The 18,466-nt window shown below is 39.5% G+C and overlaps 1 protein-coding gene across 8 annotated transcripts in view; it reads left to right on the top strand.

The window, feature by feature from the left end:
• Window positions 1-7,269: 7,269 nt before the first annotated feature.
• The window catches only part of FBXL2 (F-box and leucine rich repeat protein 2), a 90,500-nt gene continuing 79,303 nt past the window's right edge, over window positions 7,270-18,466 (top strand). For 4 of the 8 annotated variants that reach the window (XR_009048675.1, XR_009048674.1, XR_009048676.1 and 1 more), the window contains exons 1-2: window positions 7,301-7,343; window positions 14,779-14,861. Coding sequence is in view for 5 of the 8 variants with exons in the window: in XM_057704461.1 (XP_057560444.1) it covers window positions 14,856-14,861 (6 nt within the window). In the remaining 3 variants the exon portion in view is untranslated. Of the gene's footprint in view, window positions 7,344-14,778; window positions 14,862-18,466 lie in introns of all 8 variants that reach the window. The other 4 variants (XM_057704464.1, XM_057704465.1, XM_057704463.1 and 1 more) reach the window with 2 other exon arrangements.

Genomic DNA, 18,466 nt, shown 5'->3' with positions numbered 1-18,466 from the left:
TGTTTGGCCTATGTTTTCCTCTAAGAGTTTCATAGTATCTGGCCTTACATTTAGGTCTTTAATCCATTTTGAGTTTATTTTTATGTTTGGCATAAGGGAGCATTCTAATTTCATTCTTTTACATGTAGCTGTCCAGTTTTCCCAGCTTATTGAAGACACTGTTTTTTTTCCATTGTATATTCTTGCCTCCTTTGTCATAGATTAGGTGACCACAGGTGCACAGGTTTATCTCTGGACTTTCTCTCCTGTTCCATAGAGCTATATTTCCATTTTTGTGCCAGTACCATACTGTTTTGATTACTGTAGCTTTATAGTATGGTCTGAAGTCAGGGAGCCTGATTCCTCCAGCTCCATTTTTCTTTCTCAAGATTTCTTTGGCTATTCGTGGTCTTTTGTGTTTCCATACAAATTATAAATTTTTGTGTTCTAATTCTGTGAAAAATGCCATTGGTAATTTGGTAGGGATTGTATTGAATCTGTAGATTGCTTTGGCTAGTATACTCATTTTCACAATATTGATTCTTCCGATCCAAGAACATGGTATATCTCTCTGTTCATGTCATTTTTTATTTCTTTCATCAGAATTTTATAGTTTTCTGAATACAGGTCTTTTGCCTCCTTAGGTAGGTTTATTCCTAGGTATTTTATTCTTTTTGTTGCAATGGTAAATGGGATTGTTTCCTCAATTTCTCTTTCTGATCTTTCATTGTTAGTATATAGGAATGCAAGAGATTTCTGTGTAATAACTTTGTATCTTGCAACTTTACCAGATTCACTGATAAGCTCTAGTAGTCTTCTGGTAGGGTTAGCATATGATCCAGCAATCCCATTCCTGGGCATATATCTGGAGAAAACCATAATTCAAAAAAATACAGGTACCCCAATGTTCATTGCAGCACTATTTACAATAGTAAGGACATGGAAGCAACCTAAATCTCCATCAACAGAGGAATGGATAAAGAAGATGTGGTATACACACACACACACACACACACACACACACACACACACACACAATGGAATATTACTCACTCGTAAAAAAGAATGAAATGCCATTTGCAGCAGCATGGATGGCACTAGAGATTGTCATACTGAGAGAAGTAAATCAGACAGGGAAAGACAAATATATGATATTGCTTATATGTGGAGTAAAAAAAAAAGGTGCAAGTGAACTTATCTACAAAACAGAAATAAAGTACAGATGTAGAAAATAAACTTATGGTTATCAAGGGGTAAGGGGAATGGGGAGGGATAAATTGGAAGATTGGGATTGACATATACACACTACTGTATATAAAATAGATAACTAATAAGGACCTACTATACAGTACAGGGAACTCTACTAAATACTCTGTAATGGTCTATATAGGAAAAGAATCTAAAAAAAGAGTGAGTATATGTATATGTATAACAGATTCACTTTGCTGTACACCTGAAACTAACACAACATTGTAAATCAACTATACTCCAATTTTAAAAAATAATAAAATTAAATAATTTTATTAAAAAAGGAGGTGATTACTTACTGTTCAACATGTAGACATTTACCTAATCCCTCTGTTTTCAGAAAGTGGTCCTGCCTGTCTTATTTTACCTCCTACTCCTCCCCAACCTGTTTTATCTTCTCTATGTAACAAATCTCCAGGCTTCCCTAGGGAGTGGGCAGCTTCCTAACTGTGTGGAGTTTGTTCTTTTTTTTTTTCATTTATTGAAATATAATTGACTTACAATATTATGTTCATTTCAGGTGTACAACATAGTGATTCAGTATTTTTGTATATTACAAAGTGATCATCATGATAAGTCTAGTTACTGTTACCATACAAAGTTATTACAATATTACTGTATTCCCCAAGCTGTATCTTGTTTCCTGTGATTTATTTATTTTACAACTTGAAGCTTGTAACTGTTAATCTCCCTCACCTATTTCACTTATCCCCCACACCACTCCCCTCTAGCAATCAAACTAGTTATCTGTATCTATGACCCTGTTTCTCTTTTGTTATGGTAATTTGTTGTTTTTTATATTCCTCATGTAAGTGATATCATACAGTATTTGTCTTTTTCTGTCTAACTTATTATTTCACTTAGCATAATACTCTGCAGTTCCATCCATGTTGTCCCAGATGGCAAGATTTCATTTTTTTTATAGCTGAGTAATATTCCATTCTCTTTATATACTACATATTCTTTATCCATTCATCTGTTGATGGACACTTAGATTGCTTCCATATCTTGGCTACTGCTTCAATGAACATAAGAGTGCATATATCTTTTCAAATTACTTCTTTTGTTTCCTTCAGAAGAATACCCAGAAGTGGGATAGCTTGATCATATGATAGTTCTATTTTTAATTTTTTGAGGAACCTCCATACTGTTTTCCACAGTGTCTGTACCAATTTACATACCCATTAACAGTGCACAAGTGTTCCCTTTTCTCTACATCCTTGCCAGCGCTTGTTATTTGTTGCCTTTTTGATAATAGCCATTCTGACAGGTGTGAGGTGATATCTCATTGTGGTTTTGACTTGTATTTCCCTGATGAGTAGTGATGTTGACCATCTTTTTCTCTGCCTGTTGGCCGTCTGTATGTTTTCTTTGGAAAAATGTCTATTCAGTTGTTCTGCCTGTGTGTTGTTGTTGTTGTTGTTTTAAATTGGGTTGTTTGTTTTTTTGATGTTGATTTATATAAGTTCTTTGTATATTTTTGGTGTTAACCCCTTATCAGATATATCTTTTGCAAATCACTTCTGCCATTCAGTAGGTGGCCTTTTCATTTTGTTGATTGTCTCCTTTGCTGTATGAAAGCTTTTCAGTTTGCTGTAGTCCCATTTGTTTACTTTTGCCTTTGTTTCCCTTGCCTAGGGAGACATATCCAAAATACCATTACTAAGACCAATGACAAAGAGCTCACTGCTTATGTTTTCCTCTAGGAGTTTTATGGTTTCAGGTCTTATATTTAAGTTAAAAAGAATTTTTTTAAAATAGATTATTTCCGCCACACCACATGGCTTGTGTGATTTTAGTTCCCCAACCAGGGATCGAACCTGGGCCCTCAGCAGTGAGAGTGTGGAGTCCTAACCACTGGAGTGCCAGGGAATTCCCTTAAGTGTTTAATCCACTTTGAGTTTATTTTTGTGTAAGGTGTGAGAGAATAATCCAGTTTGATTCTTTTATATGTATCTGTCCAGTTTTCCCAACACCACTTATTGAAGAGGTTGCCATTTTCCCATTGTATATTCTTGACTCCTTTGTTGTAGGGCAAGTTATTAATTGCCCATATAAATGTGGGTTCATTTCTGGGTCTCTATTGTGTTCCATTGATCTATGTGTCTGTATTTGTTCTGGTACCACACTGTTTTGATCACTGTAGCTTTGTAGTGTAGTTTGAAGTCAGGGAACATGATTCCTACAGCTTTGGTTTTCTTTCTCAAGATTGTTTTGGCTATTTGGAGTCCAGGGGGCCCCAGCTCTGTTGCCAGCCTACTGGTGGGTGGGTAAGCCCCTGGAGATAATAGGCTAGAAGGAGGACACCAGAATGGTGCTTGCCAGCATTCATGTCCTTGTGGTAGGACAAGCTCCACCAAAAAAAACCATTCTTCTGCCTCTTTGGGAAGTTCTCCAAAGTCAGCAAATGGATCTGACCCAGGCTCCTTTCAAACTACTGCCTCTCAGCTGAGTCTTGGAGTATGTGAGATTTTGTGTGTGCCCTTAAAAAGCAGAGTCTTTGTTTCCTACAGCTCTCTGGCTCTCCTATGCAAGTGCCACTGGCCTTCAAAGCCAGATGTTCTAGGAATTTATCTTCCTGGTGCAAGACCCCAGGCTGGTAAGCGCAATCTGAGGCTAGGACTCCTAGCTCCTCAGGGAGAACCTCTACAATTATGATTATCCTCCCATTTGTGGGTCACTTACCAGAGGATATGGGTCTTGACACTATTGCATCTTTGGCTCTCCTACCCATCTCATTGTGGTTTCTTCTTCATATCTTTAGTTGTGAAAAATCTTTTCTGCTGGTTTTTAGTTTGTTCTCATAGATAGTTGTTCTGTAAATAGTTGTGATTTTGGCTTGTCCATGGGAGGAGGTGAGCTCAGTCTTCCTACTCTGCCATCTTGGCCACCCGCGATTATCTTTTCTTATGCTATTTGCCATCTGTATATCTTCTTTGATGAAGTGTCTGTTCAGATCTTTAGATCATTTTTAAATTAGGTTGTTTTCTTATTGTTGGGTTTTAAAAGTTCTTCATATATTTTGGATATAAGTTCTTTACCAAATATGTATTTTGCAAATACATTCTCCCAATTTGTGGCTTATTTTTGAATTGTCTTAAACTGCCTTCATTGTTACTACTTTTTTCTTCAATATGTGACATGGTTGTGGAGAAGTTGGTATCCTTACACACTGCTGGTGGGAATATAAAATGGTGCAGCCACTTTGGAAAACACTCTGGCATTTCCTCAAATGCTGAGACAGAGTTACCTTATGACCCAAAAATTTCACTCCTGGATATACACCCTAGATATATACACTAGATATACACCCAAGAAAAATAAAGTCATATGTCTATATAAAAATGTGTTCAGGACTTCCCTGGTGGTCCAGTGGTTAAGACTCCATGCTCCCAATATAGGTTTGATCCCTTGTTGGGGAAGATCTTGCATGCTGTGTGATACAGCCAAAAAAAAAAAAAAAAAAAAAAAAGGATTTATAAATATTCATAGCAGCATTATTCACAACAGCCAAAAGATGGAAATAACTCATATGTCCATCAGTGGACAAATGGATAAGCAAACTGTGGTATATCCTTTCAAGGAATATTACTTGGCCACAAGAAGGAGTAAAGTACTGGTGCATGTTATAACTGGGATGAATCTTGAAAATGTTGTGATAAGTGAAAGAAGCCAGTTACAAAATCCCAATTATTGTATGAATGTATTCATATAACCTTTTAGAAAGGGAAATCTATATATTATGCAGTGGAATATTATTCAGTGTTTAAAATGATGGAAATCCCACGATTTGTGACAAAATGGATGAACCTGGAGGATATTATGCTAATTGAAAGAAGACAAACACAAAGACAAATATTGGATGATCTCACTTAGATGTGTATTCTAAAATAGTGAAATGCACAGAGGCAGAGAGTGGAATGGTGGTTACCAGGGGTTGGGAGTAGAGGGAAATGGGGAGATGCCGGTCAAGGGATACAAAATTTCAGTTATGCAAATGAATAAGTTTTGAATATCTTAATGTATAATAATGTGAATATAGGTTTCTTTTTAAACCTTTCTTGCCCTCTAAAAAATTATTTACTTATTTATTGGCTGCATTGGGTCTTTGTTGCTGTGTGTGGGCTTTCTCTAGTTGTGGAGAGCAGGGGCTACTCTTCATTGTGGTGTGTGGGCTTCTCATTGTGGTGGCTTCTCTTGCTGTGGAGCACGGGCTCTAGGTGCACAGCCTTCAGTAGTTGCAGCATGCAGTCTCAGTAGTTGTGGTGTGCATGCTCTAGAGCTCAGGTTCAGTAGTTGTGGCTCATGGGCTTAGTTGCTCCGTGACATGTGGGATCTTCTCAGACCAGGGATCTAACCGTGTCTCCTGCATTGGCAGGCGGATTCTTAACCACTGTGCCACCAGGGAAGTCCCAACAATGTGAATATAGTTAACAATACTGTTTTGTGTGCTTGACGTAGAAGGTAGATCTTTTGCTAAGAAGGTAGATCTTAAGAGTTTGCTAAGAAGGTAGATCTTAAGAGTTATCACTGGAAGGAAGGAAAGAAGTAAGGAAGGAAGGGAGGGAGGGAGAAAGAGAGAAAGAGAAAATGGTGGTAACTATGTGAGGTAATGGATATATTAATTAACTGAATTGTGGTCATTATTTCACAATGTATACATATAGCTAATCATCACGTTGTACACCTTAAATATGTACAATTTTAAATTGTCAATTATACCTCAGTAAAACTGGGGAAAAAAGAATAAATAGATTCAAAGTGAAAAGTTCCAAAGAGGGATATATCATATTGATACAAAGACAAATTATTTAGTTGTTATCTCTTCCACCACCACTCCTCCCCCAGCTGTAAACAACCAGTAATCTACTTTCCCTCTCTACAGATTCTCTTCCCCTTCACAGGGCTTCCTTGTGTTGGTCATTGGGGGCTACAGTTGTCCATTTGCTTAAGGAGAGCAAGAAACTTGGATCAAAAGTCTTACTGGGGGGACTTCCCTAGTGGCACCATGGTTAAGAGTCAGCCTGCCAATACAGGGCACTTGGGCTTGATCCCTGGTTTGGGAAGATCCCACATGCCGCGGAGCAACTAAGCCCTTGCACCACAACTACTGAGCCTGTGCTCTAGAGCCCGAGAGCCACAACTATTGAGCCAGCATGCCACACCTACTGAAGGCCGTGCACCTAGAGCCTGAGCTCTGCAACAAGTGAAGCCACCACAATGAGAAGCCCATGTACCACAATGAAGAGTAGCCCCTGCTCACCACAACTAGAGAAAGCCCACACACAGCAACGAAGACTCAATGCAGCCAATAAATAAATGAACAAATTTATAAAAAAAAGTCTTTTTTAAAATAGAAGTGTGAGATGTCTATGAAACATTCAAGGGGAGGTGTTAGATTGCCTGTTGAGTATGTCTCTTCATAGACTTACTGGGCTGGATTTGAGGATATCTACAGTTCCTGTCAACCATATTAAAAACATCCAACAAGTTGCTGAATGATTTAATAAATTAGAGTTTACATACAAGGCTATGACATGAATTGGCATGCAAGGATAATTTTTAAATTGAAAAAAATAGATTATTGAAGTGTATGGTTTGCTTTCATTTCTAAGAATACAATGTATTATAATATACATTTTGCTGGGAGCTTAGAAGCAGATAGACTAGAAGGTAAGCAGTGGTTACATCAGGTGCTGAGATTTGGAGGGGTTTTATTCTTTTTAATTCGTTGTTGTTTAAAATGTCTCCAGTAATCATGTGTTCCCTATGTAATCTGTTTCTTAAGGCAAATCCATAAAGGTCTTTCCCAGCAGGTCACTCTGCGGCTGGGTCATCTGTCAGGTGAGGGACGGCAAGGTGATCAAGGTAATGAGAGACCGGATGCAAGGGACGAAAGGCAAAGAGACCCCGCCCAAGAGCCGAGGCGTGGGGAGTGGAGGGGCGGCCTGAAGGGTACCGCCCCTGCACGTCACGTGTTCTACGGCAGCCAATGGCCGCCTCCGAGCCCACCTAGGGGACGGGGCGGGGCGCCCAGCTGGCGTCACCAGGACAACGGGCGTTGCCGGCGCCTTGTGACTCTGGGCTGTGGGCGCGCTCCCGGCGCTTCGGCCATGGTGAGTTTGGGGCTCTGGCAGCCCGGCCTGCCGGCCCTCCCCCGTCCGGGCTGGGTCCCCGCGCGGCCGCCTGCTGGGTCGGGGCGGGCGGCGCCGGGGTCGAGGAGAGGCCGGGCCGCGGCCTGCGGGGCTGCGGGGTGTGCAGGGCAGGGCTGGGCGCGCCCGCGGGCGCGGGACCCCCGGGGAGCTGGAACGCCCGCCGGCTGCCGGGGCCGCGTTCTCGCCTTTGAGTGCCTGGGTCCCAGCTGGGACCCCCAGCCGGGCCGGCCGGCCGCCGGGCAGCATGACGCTGTTTGGCCCCGGCGAGCCTGGAAAGCCACTCAGAGAGGGTGTGGTTAGGATAAAAAAAAAAGGGATATGTGAATATCGTATACCATATATATTCCTGTTAACACTCTGTTGCGGTCTGCATGCTGGCTTTCTTGTTTCTGTGCAACTGTTAGTAATATACAAATCGGTATTTCTTTGAAATTCATCATTCTGACAAGTTTTTTAGCGTGTGCAAATTTAAATTTGTAATTTTGGAGATGCCTCCCTCCTTTTTAAAAACAGGGGCATTAAGCTGGAGTTTTCTTCTGCGTGCAGCACGCTCACTTAGGGAGTTAATTCATATTTAGTGCGTGGTAAACGTCTTAAGTCATTACCTTTATTCTATAAACTTGGGAGTGAGTGGGTATCCCACCTGGCCCCCATTGAGCTCGTTTTTTAAAATCTAACCCGCAGACTCAGCTCAGGTATTGGCTTGAATAGGCAGGATTCAGGGAATTGCCAACCACATGTGTGAATTCTCCAGAAGCCTCCAAAGAGTGTGAAGGAAGAGAGGAGCTGGATTCTCTGCCTGGGGCCACACCTTTGGTATAGAATATTTGAGAGGGGGTGGGGAATAAGAAAATGACTAGTTTGAGAAACGGTTTTAGTAACTGTTAGTAATTTCGTGTAGATTTGCTCCTTATCTGCAGGGGTTAGTGGAAGAGCTAATTAGCTGAGGATGCGGTGCCTTCTGGAGAGAGAACCTGTCCTTTGGAATCCTGGCTGGCTCTGTCTTTTCTTAATAACTAAGGTAGTAAGAGAATGTGGGTGATCTGTGTCTCCTTGACTCTGGAAAAACATCTGCCAGGTGTGTGGCCTGTTGATAGCAGGAAAAAAAAATCACCCACAAATAACAGCAATGCCTTCTTTATTTCGTGTATGTTTTTCTTTTGAATTATGAATTGCTTTATTTAAGTGAAAATTAATGGAGCTAGCAAGAGTTTCAGGAAAGGAATTATACAAAAATCTAAGTGTTTTAAATGAGGCAGTGCCTTACTTTTACATGTTATCTGTGCGAAAAGCACTTACAATTATAGCAAGGAGAAAAAGAATATTCAGGAGTTACATTTTCACAGCTCTCTGTCTGAAGTCTCATATTCCTCCTGTTGTCCATTTTCCTTCTCCTTTGTCTACCCCTTCCATCCTGACCCACAATCCACCTTGATTCACTGTTGTAAATTTTAGAGTTTTATTTACTCGAAAATAAAAGCATTTTATTGTACTTCTGTATTAGCGGTTGCTTTGCTAAACTTAGAAATGCTTTGCTTTTTGTTTAAGCATGAAGAATTTAATTCATGGAAGGGATTTAATTGGGTGGTAAGCTGCTGCCTGGGCTCTGGAGATGGTTGATATAGCAGGGAGGAGGAGGAGGTTGCTTCTGTATAATCCCCCAAACTGTATTCGAGATCATGCCATTACCCTTCATTAAATGCTTGAATCTAAGCATACAGCTTTAGCGTTTGATATTTATGACTTTGCACATGAATTTTGGAACACTGCCTAGCTATTTCTCAATGAAAATTTCTTCAGTTAAGCTACTTGTTTCTATTGCCTCTAAGTAATAATGCCAACTGACATTTATTGTGTACATTTTATGTGTGAGACATTGTTTATAAGCACCTTATGTGTCTTAACTAACCACCATAACAACCTTATGAGGAAAATACCTTTTCTCCAGTTTAGAGATGAGGAAATTGAGGCACAGAGAGGTACAGTAACTTGCCCCGGTCACCCAGCCAGATTTCAAAACCAGTCATCTTATCTCAGAATCTGCTTATGGTTTTGGATGATAATGTAATGTATAGTATATATTATATGTTCCCCAGTGTATGCTATTTATATGTTAGAAAATTAGTTTTCTCTCTTATTTGGATTTTAATGTTTTGAGCACTTATGTGTACAGGCACCTGTATTTTGTTGTTCTTGGCACTGAGCTTTATGCTGCAGAACAGAGTAGGCGCTCCTAGCCTCCTCTCCTCTTTTCCTCTCCCCTTTCACACAGATGAGAGGAAGAGGAATCAGTGAAGACAGATTGTTGAATTAGGGTTCATACTCAGGCTGTAATAGCATTTAAAGTTTCTCCTTTCATTTCAGCTTGTGCACAGGAATCGGCACCTGCTTTTGTGAATGACAAAGACCAGCTTTTTTTTTTAATTGAAGTATAGTTGATTTGCAGTGTTGTGCCAATCTCAGCTGTCAACAAAGTGACTCAGTTATACACATGTATACATTCTTTTTAAAATTTATTTTATTTTTTTTAAGAACGTTTATTGAGATACAGTTAACATACAATAAACTGCATATATTTAGAGTGTACTATTTGGTATCCCAATCTCCCAATTCACTCCCCCCCACAACCCTCCCCGCTTTCCCCACTTGGTGTCCATATGTTTGTTCTCTACATCTACACATGTATACATTCTTTTTTAAAATATTATTTATGGTTTATTGCAGGCGATTGGATATAGTTCCCTGTGATATACAGTAGGACCTTGTTGTTTATCCATTCTGTGCATAGTAGTTTGCGTCTGCTAACCCCAAACTCCCAGTCCATCCCTCCCCTAAACCCCTTCCCCTTGGCAGCCACAAGTCTGTTGTCTATGTCTGTGAGTCTGCTTCTGTTTTGTAGATAGGTTCATTTGTGTCATATTTTAGATTCCATATATGAATGATACCATATGGTATTTGTCTTTCTCTTTCTGACTTGCTTCACTTAGTATGATAATCTCCAGTTGCCTCCATGTAGCTGCAAAAGGCATTATTTCATTCTTTTTATGGTTGAGTAGTGTTCCATTGTATATATGTAACACATATTCTTTATCCATTCTTCTGTCAGTGGACATTTAGGTTGTTTCCATGTCTTGGCTATTGTGAATAGTGCTGCTATTAATATAGGGGAGCATGTATCTTTTTGAATTATAGTTTTCTCTGGGTATATGCCCAGGAATGGGATTACTGGATCATATGGTAATTCTATCTTTAGTTTTCTGAGGAACCTCCATACCGTTTTCCACAGTGGCTGCACCAACTTACATTCCCACCAACAGTGTAGGAGGGTTCCTTTCTCCACACCCTCTCTAGTATTTGTTATTTGTAGACTTTTTAATGATAGCCATTGTGACTGGTGTGAGGTGGTATCTCATTGGGGTTTTGATTTGCATTTCTCTAACAATTAGTGACGTTGAGCATCTTTTCATGTGCCTACTGGCCATCTGTATGTCTTCTTTGGAGAAATGTCTGTTAAGGTCCTCTGCCCATTTTTCTTTTTTAAAAAATTAAAAAAATTTTTTTTGATGTGGACCATTTTTTAAAGTCTTTATTGAATTTGTTATAATATTGCTTTTGTTTTACGTTTTGTTTTTTTGGCCACGAGGCATATGGGAATCTTAGCTCCCCAATCAGGGATTGAACCTTCATCCTCTGCATTGGAAAGCCAAGTCTCAACCACTGGACTGCCAGGGAAGTCCTCTTTTGCCCATTTTTTGATTGGGTTGTTTTTTTGTTGTTGAGTTGTATGAGCTGTTTGTATATTTTGGAGATTAAGCCCTTGTTGGTCGCATCATTTGTGAATATTTTCTCCCATTCTGTAGCGTTGTCTTCTCATTTTTTGTTTTGTTGTTGTTTTTTTAATGCTTTCCTTTGCTGTGCAAAAGCTTGTAAGTTTGATTAGGTCCCATTTGTTTATTTTTGTTTTTATTTCTATTGCCTTGGGAGACTGACCTAAGAAAACATTGATACAATTTATAAGACCAGCTTTTAACGTAAAGCCATTTAGAACTGGGGGATGAAACTATTTTTAAAAGTAAAATTTTATTTTCTGAGATTTTTCCTAATAATAAATCTCACATTTATTTTAGTTGTATATTCTAAGAATTGTTACAAAAAGACATAAAATAACTGTTTAAACTTTAATTCACATGGATCCAAATATATGGTGGGATACCTCTTATCAAGTTTTTGTTATTACTTACCGCTTTAGCTTGTAAGGCTGATTTATTTTTTGGAAATGTAAAAAATAACATTGTATTATACAATTTTCCCATTTTAATTCATTTATTTGGATTTTCTTCCTATTTTGGTCTTTCCTTTATGTATTTACCTGTGGTTAGGACATCTCAGAGGTGTTGAGAAGCACAATAAAATATAATTTATTTTACAGGCAGTTTTGGTCTCTCTGCCATTACGTGGTATAGTTATGAAAGCTTGTATAATGAAATCTGTGTTAGTAGATGTGACAAGATGTTTCTCTATGTAGTAATTTTTCTGCTGTTGACAAGGCTGCACTGGGGTGGGGGACACATAATTCTTAGTAATTGTAACAGTAACTCCCTTTCCTGGAGCCATTGTACTGTGCCCAGTCTTAGCTGATCGCTTCACGTTTATCTCACTTGACCCTTCCATTATCCATATGCGATTGACATCATTGTACCCATTTAACAGGCCTGGTTGATTAGTCAGCTTGCCTAAGGTCACATAGTTGGTGAGTGGCAGACCCAGGATTTGAACTCGACTAGTCGGTCTCCAAAGTCTGGCATCTTAACCATCGCACCCTGGCTTCTTCCCAAGCTAAAGATTGTGCCCGGTGCCTGGCATGAACATGCTACACCAAGCTGAAGAGTCTTGGTGTCTTGTCAGCTGAGCCAGCAAGCTCTTTTTGTTTTACAACAGACTCTCTGTTATGATGTTGTCTAACGGCATCCTGAAGGATTTACTTGGCTTTTTAAACAGTGCAGATCACCAAAGCTCAGATACGGACAGCCAGGGGTTGGGCTACACTTTCACCTCTGCCTTCCCTGCCTCATTTTGCATCTCACTTCTACCCTGTGTAGTGTCTACCTCAGCCACTGCCACTGCTAGCACTGGGGTGGTTGGAGCAGAGAGGTCGAGGGAAGCAGAACAGGGTAGTCACTGGGAAAGTTTTTGTGGGGTCAGAATCATGGTTCAAACCCAACTTTTCCAGTTCTCTCTGCTGCTCCTGTAATTGTGTCTTTCCATTAAATTTTCTGTCTAATGGTTTTCTATCCAGCAAATATTTGTGTGTCCCACTGTGTGCCAGTCACTGTTCTAGGCAGTAGCTATCCAATAGTGAATGAAACAGGGAAGGTTCTGCCCTCATGGAGTTTGCGTTCTAGTGATGGGAAGACGGAGGATAAACATACAGATAAGGTGGTGAAAAGTGCTTTGGAGAAAAATAAAGCTGAATAAGAGAAAGGAAGTTTTGCAGGATGGGTGAGCGGATGAGAGGAGGGAGGACTTGCTTTTTATGTAGGGAAAGGGAAGACCTCTCTGTTAAAGTGACATCTGAGCAGAGGATATGTCATGGGAATGCCTAGAGAAAGATCATTTCAGGAAAGGACTCAAGTGTAGAGGTCCTGAGGCACTGCCTGGTTGTTGGAGAAACAGCAAGGAAAACAGGCTGGAGTGGAGTAAGACAGGAGTGTGGCGAAAGGGAAGACCAGGGTAGTCAGGGAGACCAGATCGCATAGGACTTATAAGCCATTTGAAGGAATTTGCCTTTCCCTTTGAGGGAAGGGGAAACGATTGGCAAAGTTTAAGAAGAATGACAAAATATGACTTATATGTCATTAAAAGGACCATTCCATCTGCTATGTGGGAAATACATGTAGGGTAGGAGTGAGGGGGGAAAGGACAAGAATAGAGGAGACCAGAGAGGACATTACTGGTGCGGTCATGCCTAGGGTTGGGTATGGAGTAGGAAAGAAAAGGAAATCAAGGATGGTTCAGTGGTTTGAGTCTGAGCAATAGGAACATGTCATTTGCTGAGAGGAAGACTGTGGAGGAGTAAATTTAGCATAGGGATGAAGAAGGGAGTTGGTTTTGGACTTGATAAATTTGTGATCTTTATTAGACACCTAAAATCGAAAGACACCTAAAGACACACAATCATGTTTTCAGAAACCGTGGGATATTTTAAAAACAAAAACTTAATGGAATCTTGAAATATTAGATTTGGAAGAGATTTTTGAATTTCCCTAGTACAATCCTTTCATTTTACAAACTGGAAATACTGAGAGGTTAAATACCTTCCCCAGAGTCAAATAGTCTTTACTACCTGTTGTGCAGTACAGAGAATCCTAGGCTTGGAGTCGAGAGATACAAGCTTATATTGTAGTTTTTCTGTTTTGTTTTGTTTTTAGTTCTAAACGTTGGGCAAGTCATTTATCTGCTCCAAGTCTGTTTTTCTTCTATCAGAATGAATAATAAAGACTTCCACTTTCTGATAGGACTTTGAAAGTTGCACAAATTACCCTCACAAAGGGAAAAGGTAGGGAAGCTAGAAAGTCACAGTTCTATAAAAACCTTCTAGAGAGCTGAGAACACAAAGAAATCTAAATGAATTAAAATCCAGGATGTAATGTGCCCTTCCTAGACATAGATAACTTTCGTTTGGGGTGGGGACAGCAGGAGGAAGAAGAATCTGCTGTAGATAGCTTGGAGAAATCAGCTGAACGTTTATTGCATGTGGGCTGGAGTGACAATTTGGAATCCTGAGGAGCCCCAGCCACAGAGCTAGGCTGCACTTACCTCTCTGTTCCATGGGCCTTCACTGAGCACATGGATCAGACATGTGCTGGAGGCTGGGACGAGAGCTGAGAAAGTTCCTGAGGTAGGCGGAGCCTGCTGAAGGCTGGTGGTAGGGCAGGGAAAGTCAACAGAAACTCTCTGAGGCACTAAGGGCTTTCACCAAGTGTAAGGCAGGGCTGCTACCGAAGGGGTGTGGGGGTGGGGGGGGGGGGGGTGGGACCTGCAGGAAAGCTGAGAAGTGTCCCTCTATGGCTTTCCAGGTTTTCAATCAGGACAAGGCAATAGGCTTTTAGAAGGTGGAGTTAAACTAACAGGGCAGAGAGAAAGTTCCTTAAGGCATGGACAGGAGAGGGTGCCACTGCAGAGCAAAGTACTCCCCAGCTGGCAACCACAATGTGAAACAGAGTGCTTTCACATATCAGAAAGCTAGCAGCCTGGTTGTAAAGCTCAAAGAGATCTGTGAAGTTTCACTAGTGCTCAGATCCCAGCTTATGAAGGGGAAGTTCTGATCTCACCCTAAAAAATTTTAAGCCAATCTCAAACTGAATCTGACTAATGCTACAACAAATCTGAAACCCAGGTTACCCAGAGATTAGAAGGATGCAATACCCCTCACCCTCACCGTAAGCAACCTAATTGAAGGAGGAACTGCCTTTTATGGAGGTAAATTACTTAAAAAAATTCAGGTAATTGACATATATTAGTTTAATTGACATATGTTAGTGTAATTGACATATATTAGTTTAAGTTGTACAACATAATCATTCGATATGTGTATATATTGCAAAATGATCACCAGTAAGTCTAGTTAACATCTGTCACCATACATAGTTACAGAATTTTTTTTCTTATGAGAATTTTTAAGATTCACTCTTCTAGCATTTTCAAATATGCCCTACAGTATTATTAACTATAGTTACCATGCTGTATGTTACATCCCCATGACTTATCCATGTTAAAACTGGAAGTTTGTACCTTTTGACCCCCTTCACCCATTTTGCCCACCCTCCCATTCCCCACCTCTGAAACCATAATTCTCTGTATATATGAGCTCATTTATTTATTTATTTTTTAAGATTACACATGTGAGTCAGATCATTTGTCTCTCTTTCAAAGTATTTGTCTTTCACTGTGTGACTTATTTCACTTAGCATAATGCCCTCAAAGTCCATCCATGTTGTTGCAAGGGTCAAAGTGTCCTTTTTTATGCTTGAATAATATTCCCTTATATGTATCTACCATATTTCCCTTATACATTCATTTATCGATAGATGTTTAGGTCGTTTCCATATCTTGGCTGTTGTACATAATGCTTCAGTGAACATGGGAGTGCCTATATCTTTTTTATTTATTTATTTATTTTTAATTTTGGCTATATTGGGTCTTTGTTGCTGCGCATGGGCTTTCTCCAGTTGCAGAGAATGGGGGCTACTGTTCATTGTGGTGCATGGGCTTCTCATTGCGGTGGCTTCTCTTGTTGCAGAGCACTGGCTCTAGGTGTGCGGGCTTCAGTAGTTGTGGCTCATGGGCTCTAGAACACAGGCTCAGTAGTTGTGGCACATGGGCTTAGTTGCTCCTTGGCATGTGGGATCTTCCCGGACCAGGGATCGAACCCATGTCCCCTGCATTGGCAGGCGGATTCTTAACCACTGTACCACCAGGGAAGTCCCAGGAGTGCCTATATCTTTTTGAAACAATGTTTTTGTTTTCTTCAGAAAAATACCCTGAAGTGGAATTGCTGGATCATATGGTAGTTCTATATTTTAATTTTTTCAGGAACCTCCATACTGTTTTCCACAGTGGCTGCATCAATTTACGTTCCCACCAACAGTGCGTAAGGGTTCCCTTTTCTCCACATTCACACCAACACTTGTTATTTGTTGTATTTTTGATAATAGCCATTCTGATTATCTCATTGTGGATTTGATTTGTATTTCCCTGATGATCAGTGATGTTGAGCACCTATTCATGTACTTGTTGCCCATCTGTATGTCTTTGGAAAGATATCTATTTAGATCCTCTGCCCATCTTTTAATTGGATTTCTTGTTGGATATTAACTTCTTATCAAATATGTGATTTGCAGAATCATTCAGTAGGTTGTATTTTCATTTTGTTGATGGTTTGCTTTGCTGAGTGGAAGCTTTTTAGCTTAATGTAGTCCAACTTGTTTATATTTGCTTTTGTTGCCTTTTGGTGTCAAGTCCAAAAAAATCATCTCCATAACTTATGTCAAGGAGCTTACAGCCTGTGTTTTTTTCTAGGTGTTTTGTGTTTTCAGATCTTACATTGAAAGGCTGTCATCCATTCTAAATTAATTTTTGTGTATGGTGTAAGACAGGGGTCCAGTTTTATTCTCTTGCATGTGATTGTCCAGTTTTCCCAGTGCCATTTATTGACGAGACTGTCTTTTCTCCATTGTATATTCTTTCTTCCTTTGTCATAGATTAATTAACTGTAAGTGTGTGGGTTTATTTCTGGGTTCTCTATTCTGTTCCATTGATCTGTGTCAGTTTTTCTGCCAGTACCATACTGTTTTGATTACTGTAGCTTTGTAGTATAGTCTGAAGTCAGGGCACATGTTTCCTCCATCTCTGTTCTTCTTTCCCAAGATGGTTTTGGTTATTCAAGGTCTTTTGTGTTTCCATACAAATTTTGAGATTATTTTTTCTAGTTCTATGAAAAGTGCCCTGGGTATATTTTGATAGGGATTGCATTGAATCCATAGATTGCCTTGTTAGTATGGTTACTTTAACAGTATTAATTTTTCCAGTACAAGAATACAGTATATCTTTTCATCTGTTTGTGTCTTCTTCACTTTCTTCACTTTATAGTTTTATAGTCTTGTAATGTCTTATAGTTTTCCAAGTACAGGTCTTTCACCTCCTTAGGTGGGTTTTTTCATAGTTATTTTATTCTTTTTAGTGTGATGGTAAATGGGATTGTTTCTTAACTTCTTTTATAGTTTGTTGTCAGTGCATAGAAATGCAACAGATTTTTGTATATCAGTTTTGTATCCTGCAGTTTTACCAGATTCATTGATAAGCTCTAGTAGTTTTATAGTAGCATCTTTAGGATTTTGTACATATAGTATCATGTCATCTGCAAACAGTGACAGTTTTACTTCTTCCTTTCCAATTTGGATTTATTTCTTTTTCTTCTCTGATTGCTGTGGCTAGGACTTCCAATACTCTGTTGAATAAAAGTGGTGGGTGTGGGCATCCTTGTTTCTTCCTGATCTTAAAGGGAATGCTTTCAGCTTCTTACCATTGAGTATGATGTTAGCTGTGGGTTTGTCATATATGGCCTTTATTATGTTGATGTATGTTCCCTTTAGGCCCACTTCCTAAAAAGTTTTTATCTTAAATGGATATTGAATATTGTCAAAAGCTTTTCCTGCATCTGTTGAAATAATCATATGGTTTTTTATTCTTCAGTTTGTTAATGTGTATCACATTGATTTTACAGATACTGAAAAATCCTTGCATTGCTGGGATAAATCTCACTTGATTATGGCATATGATTCTTTTAATGTATTGTTGGAATCAGTTTGCTAATAATTGTATTGAGGATTTTTACATCTATGTTCATGAGTGATATTGGCCTGTAATTTTTGTGTGTGTGTAATATCTTTGGTTTTGGTATCAGGGTGATGCTGGCCTCATAGAATGAATTTGGGTGTTCCTTCCTCTGCAAATTTTTTTTCTTGGGGAGGGTGGGTAATAGTTTGAGAAGGATTGGTGTTAAGTGTTCTCTAAGTGTTTAGTAGAATCCACCTGTGAAGCCATCTGGCTCTGGACTTTTCTTTGTTGGGAGTTTTTTAATTACTGTTTCCGTTTCATTACTGGTAATTGGTCTGTTCATATTTTCTGTTTCTTCCTGGTTCAATCTTGGGAGAGTGTATATTTTTAAAAAATATTTATGTATTTATTTATTTGGTTGTGCTGGGTCTTAGTTGTGGCTCGTGGGCTCCTTAGTTTCCAGGTGGGCTCCTTAGTTGCAGCATGCATGTGGGATCTAGTTCCCTGACCAGGGATTGAACCTGGACCCTCTGAATTAGGAGCATAGAGTCTTAAGCACTGCGCCACCAGGGAAGTCCCAGGAGATTGTACATTTCTAAGAATGTCTGTTTTTTCTAAGTTGTCCATTTTATTGGCATTTAGTTGTTCGTATTAGTCTCTTATGATTCTCTGTATTTCTATAGTGTCACTTGTAACTGCTCCTTTTTTACCTCTGATTTTATTGGATTTTCTTGATGAATTTGGCTAAA

This window comes from Hippopotamus amphibius, chromosome 13 (assembly GCF_030028045.1).
Source record: "Hippopotamus amphibius kiboko isolate mHipAmp2 chromosome 13, mHipAmp2.hap2, whole genome shotgun sequence".
Lineage (NCBI taxonomy): Eukaryota > Metazoa > Chordata > Mammalia > Artiodactyla > Hippopotamidae > Hippopotamus > Hippopotamus amphibius.
This window is presented reverse-complemented; position numbering and strand designations above follow the sequence as displayed.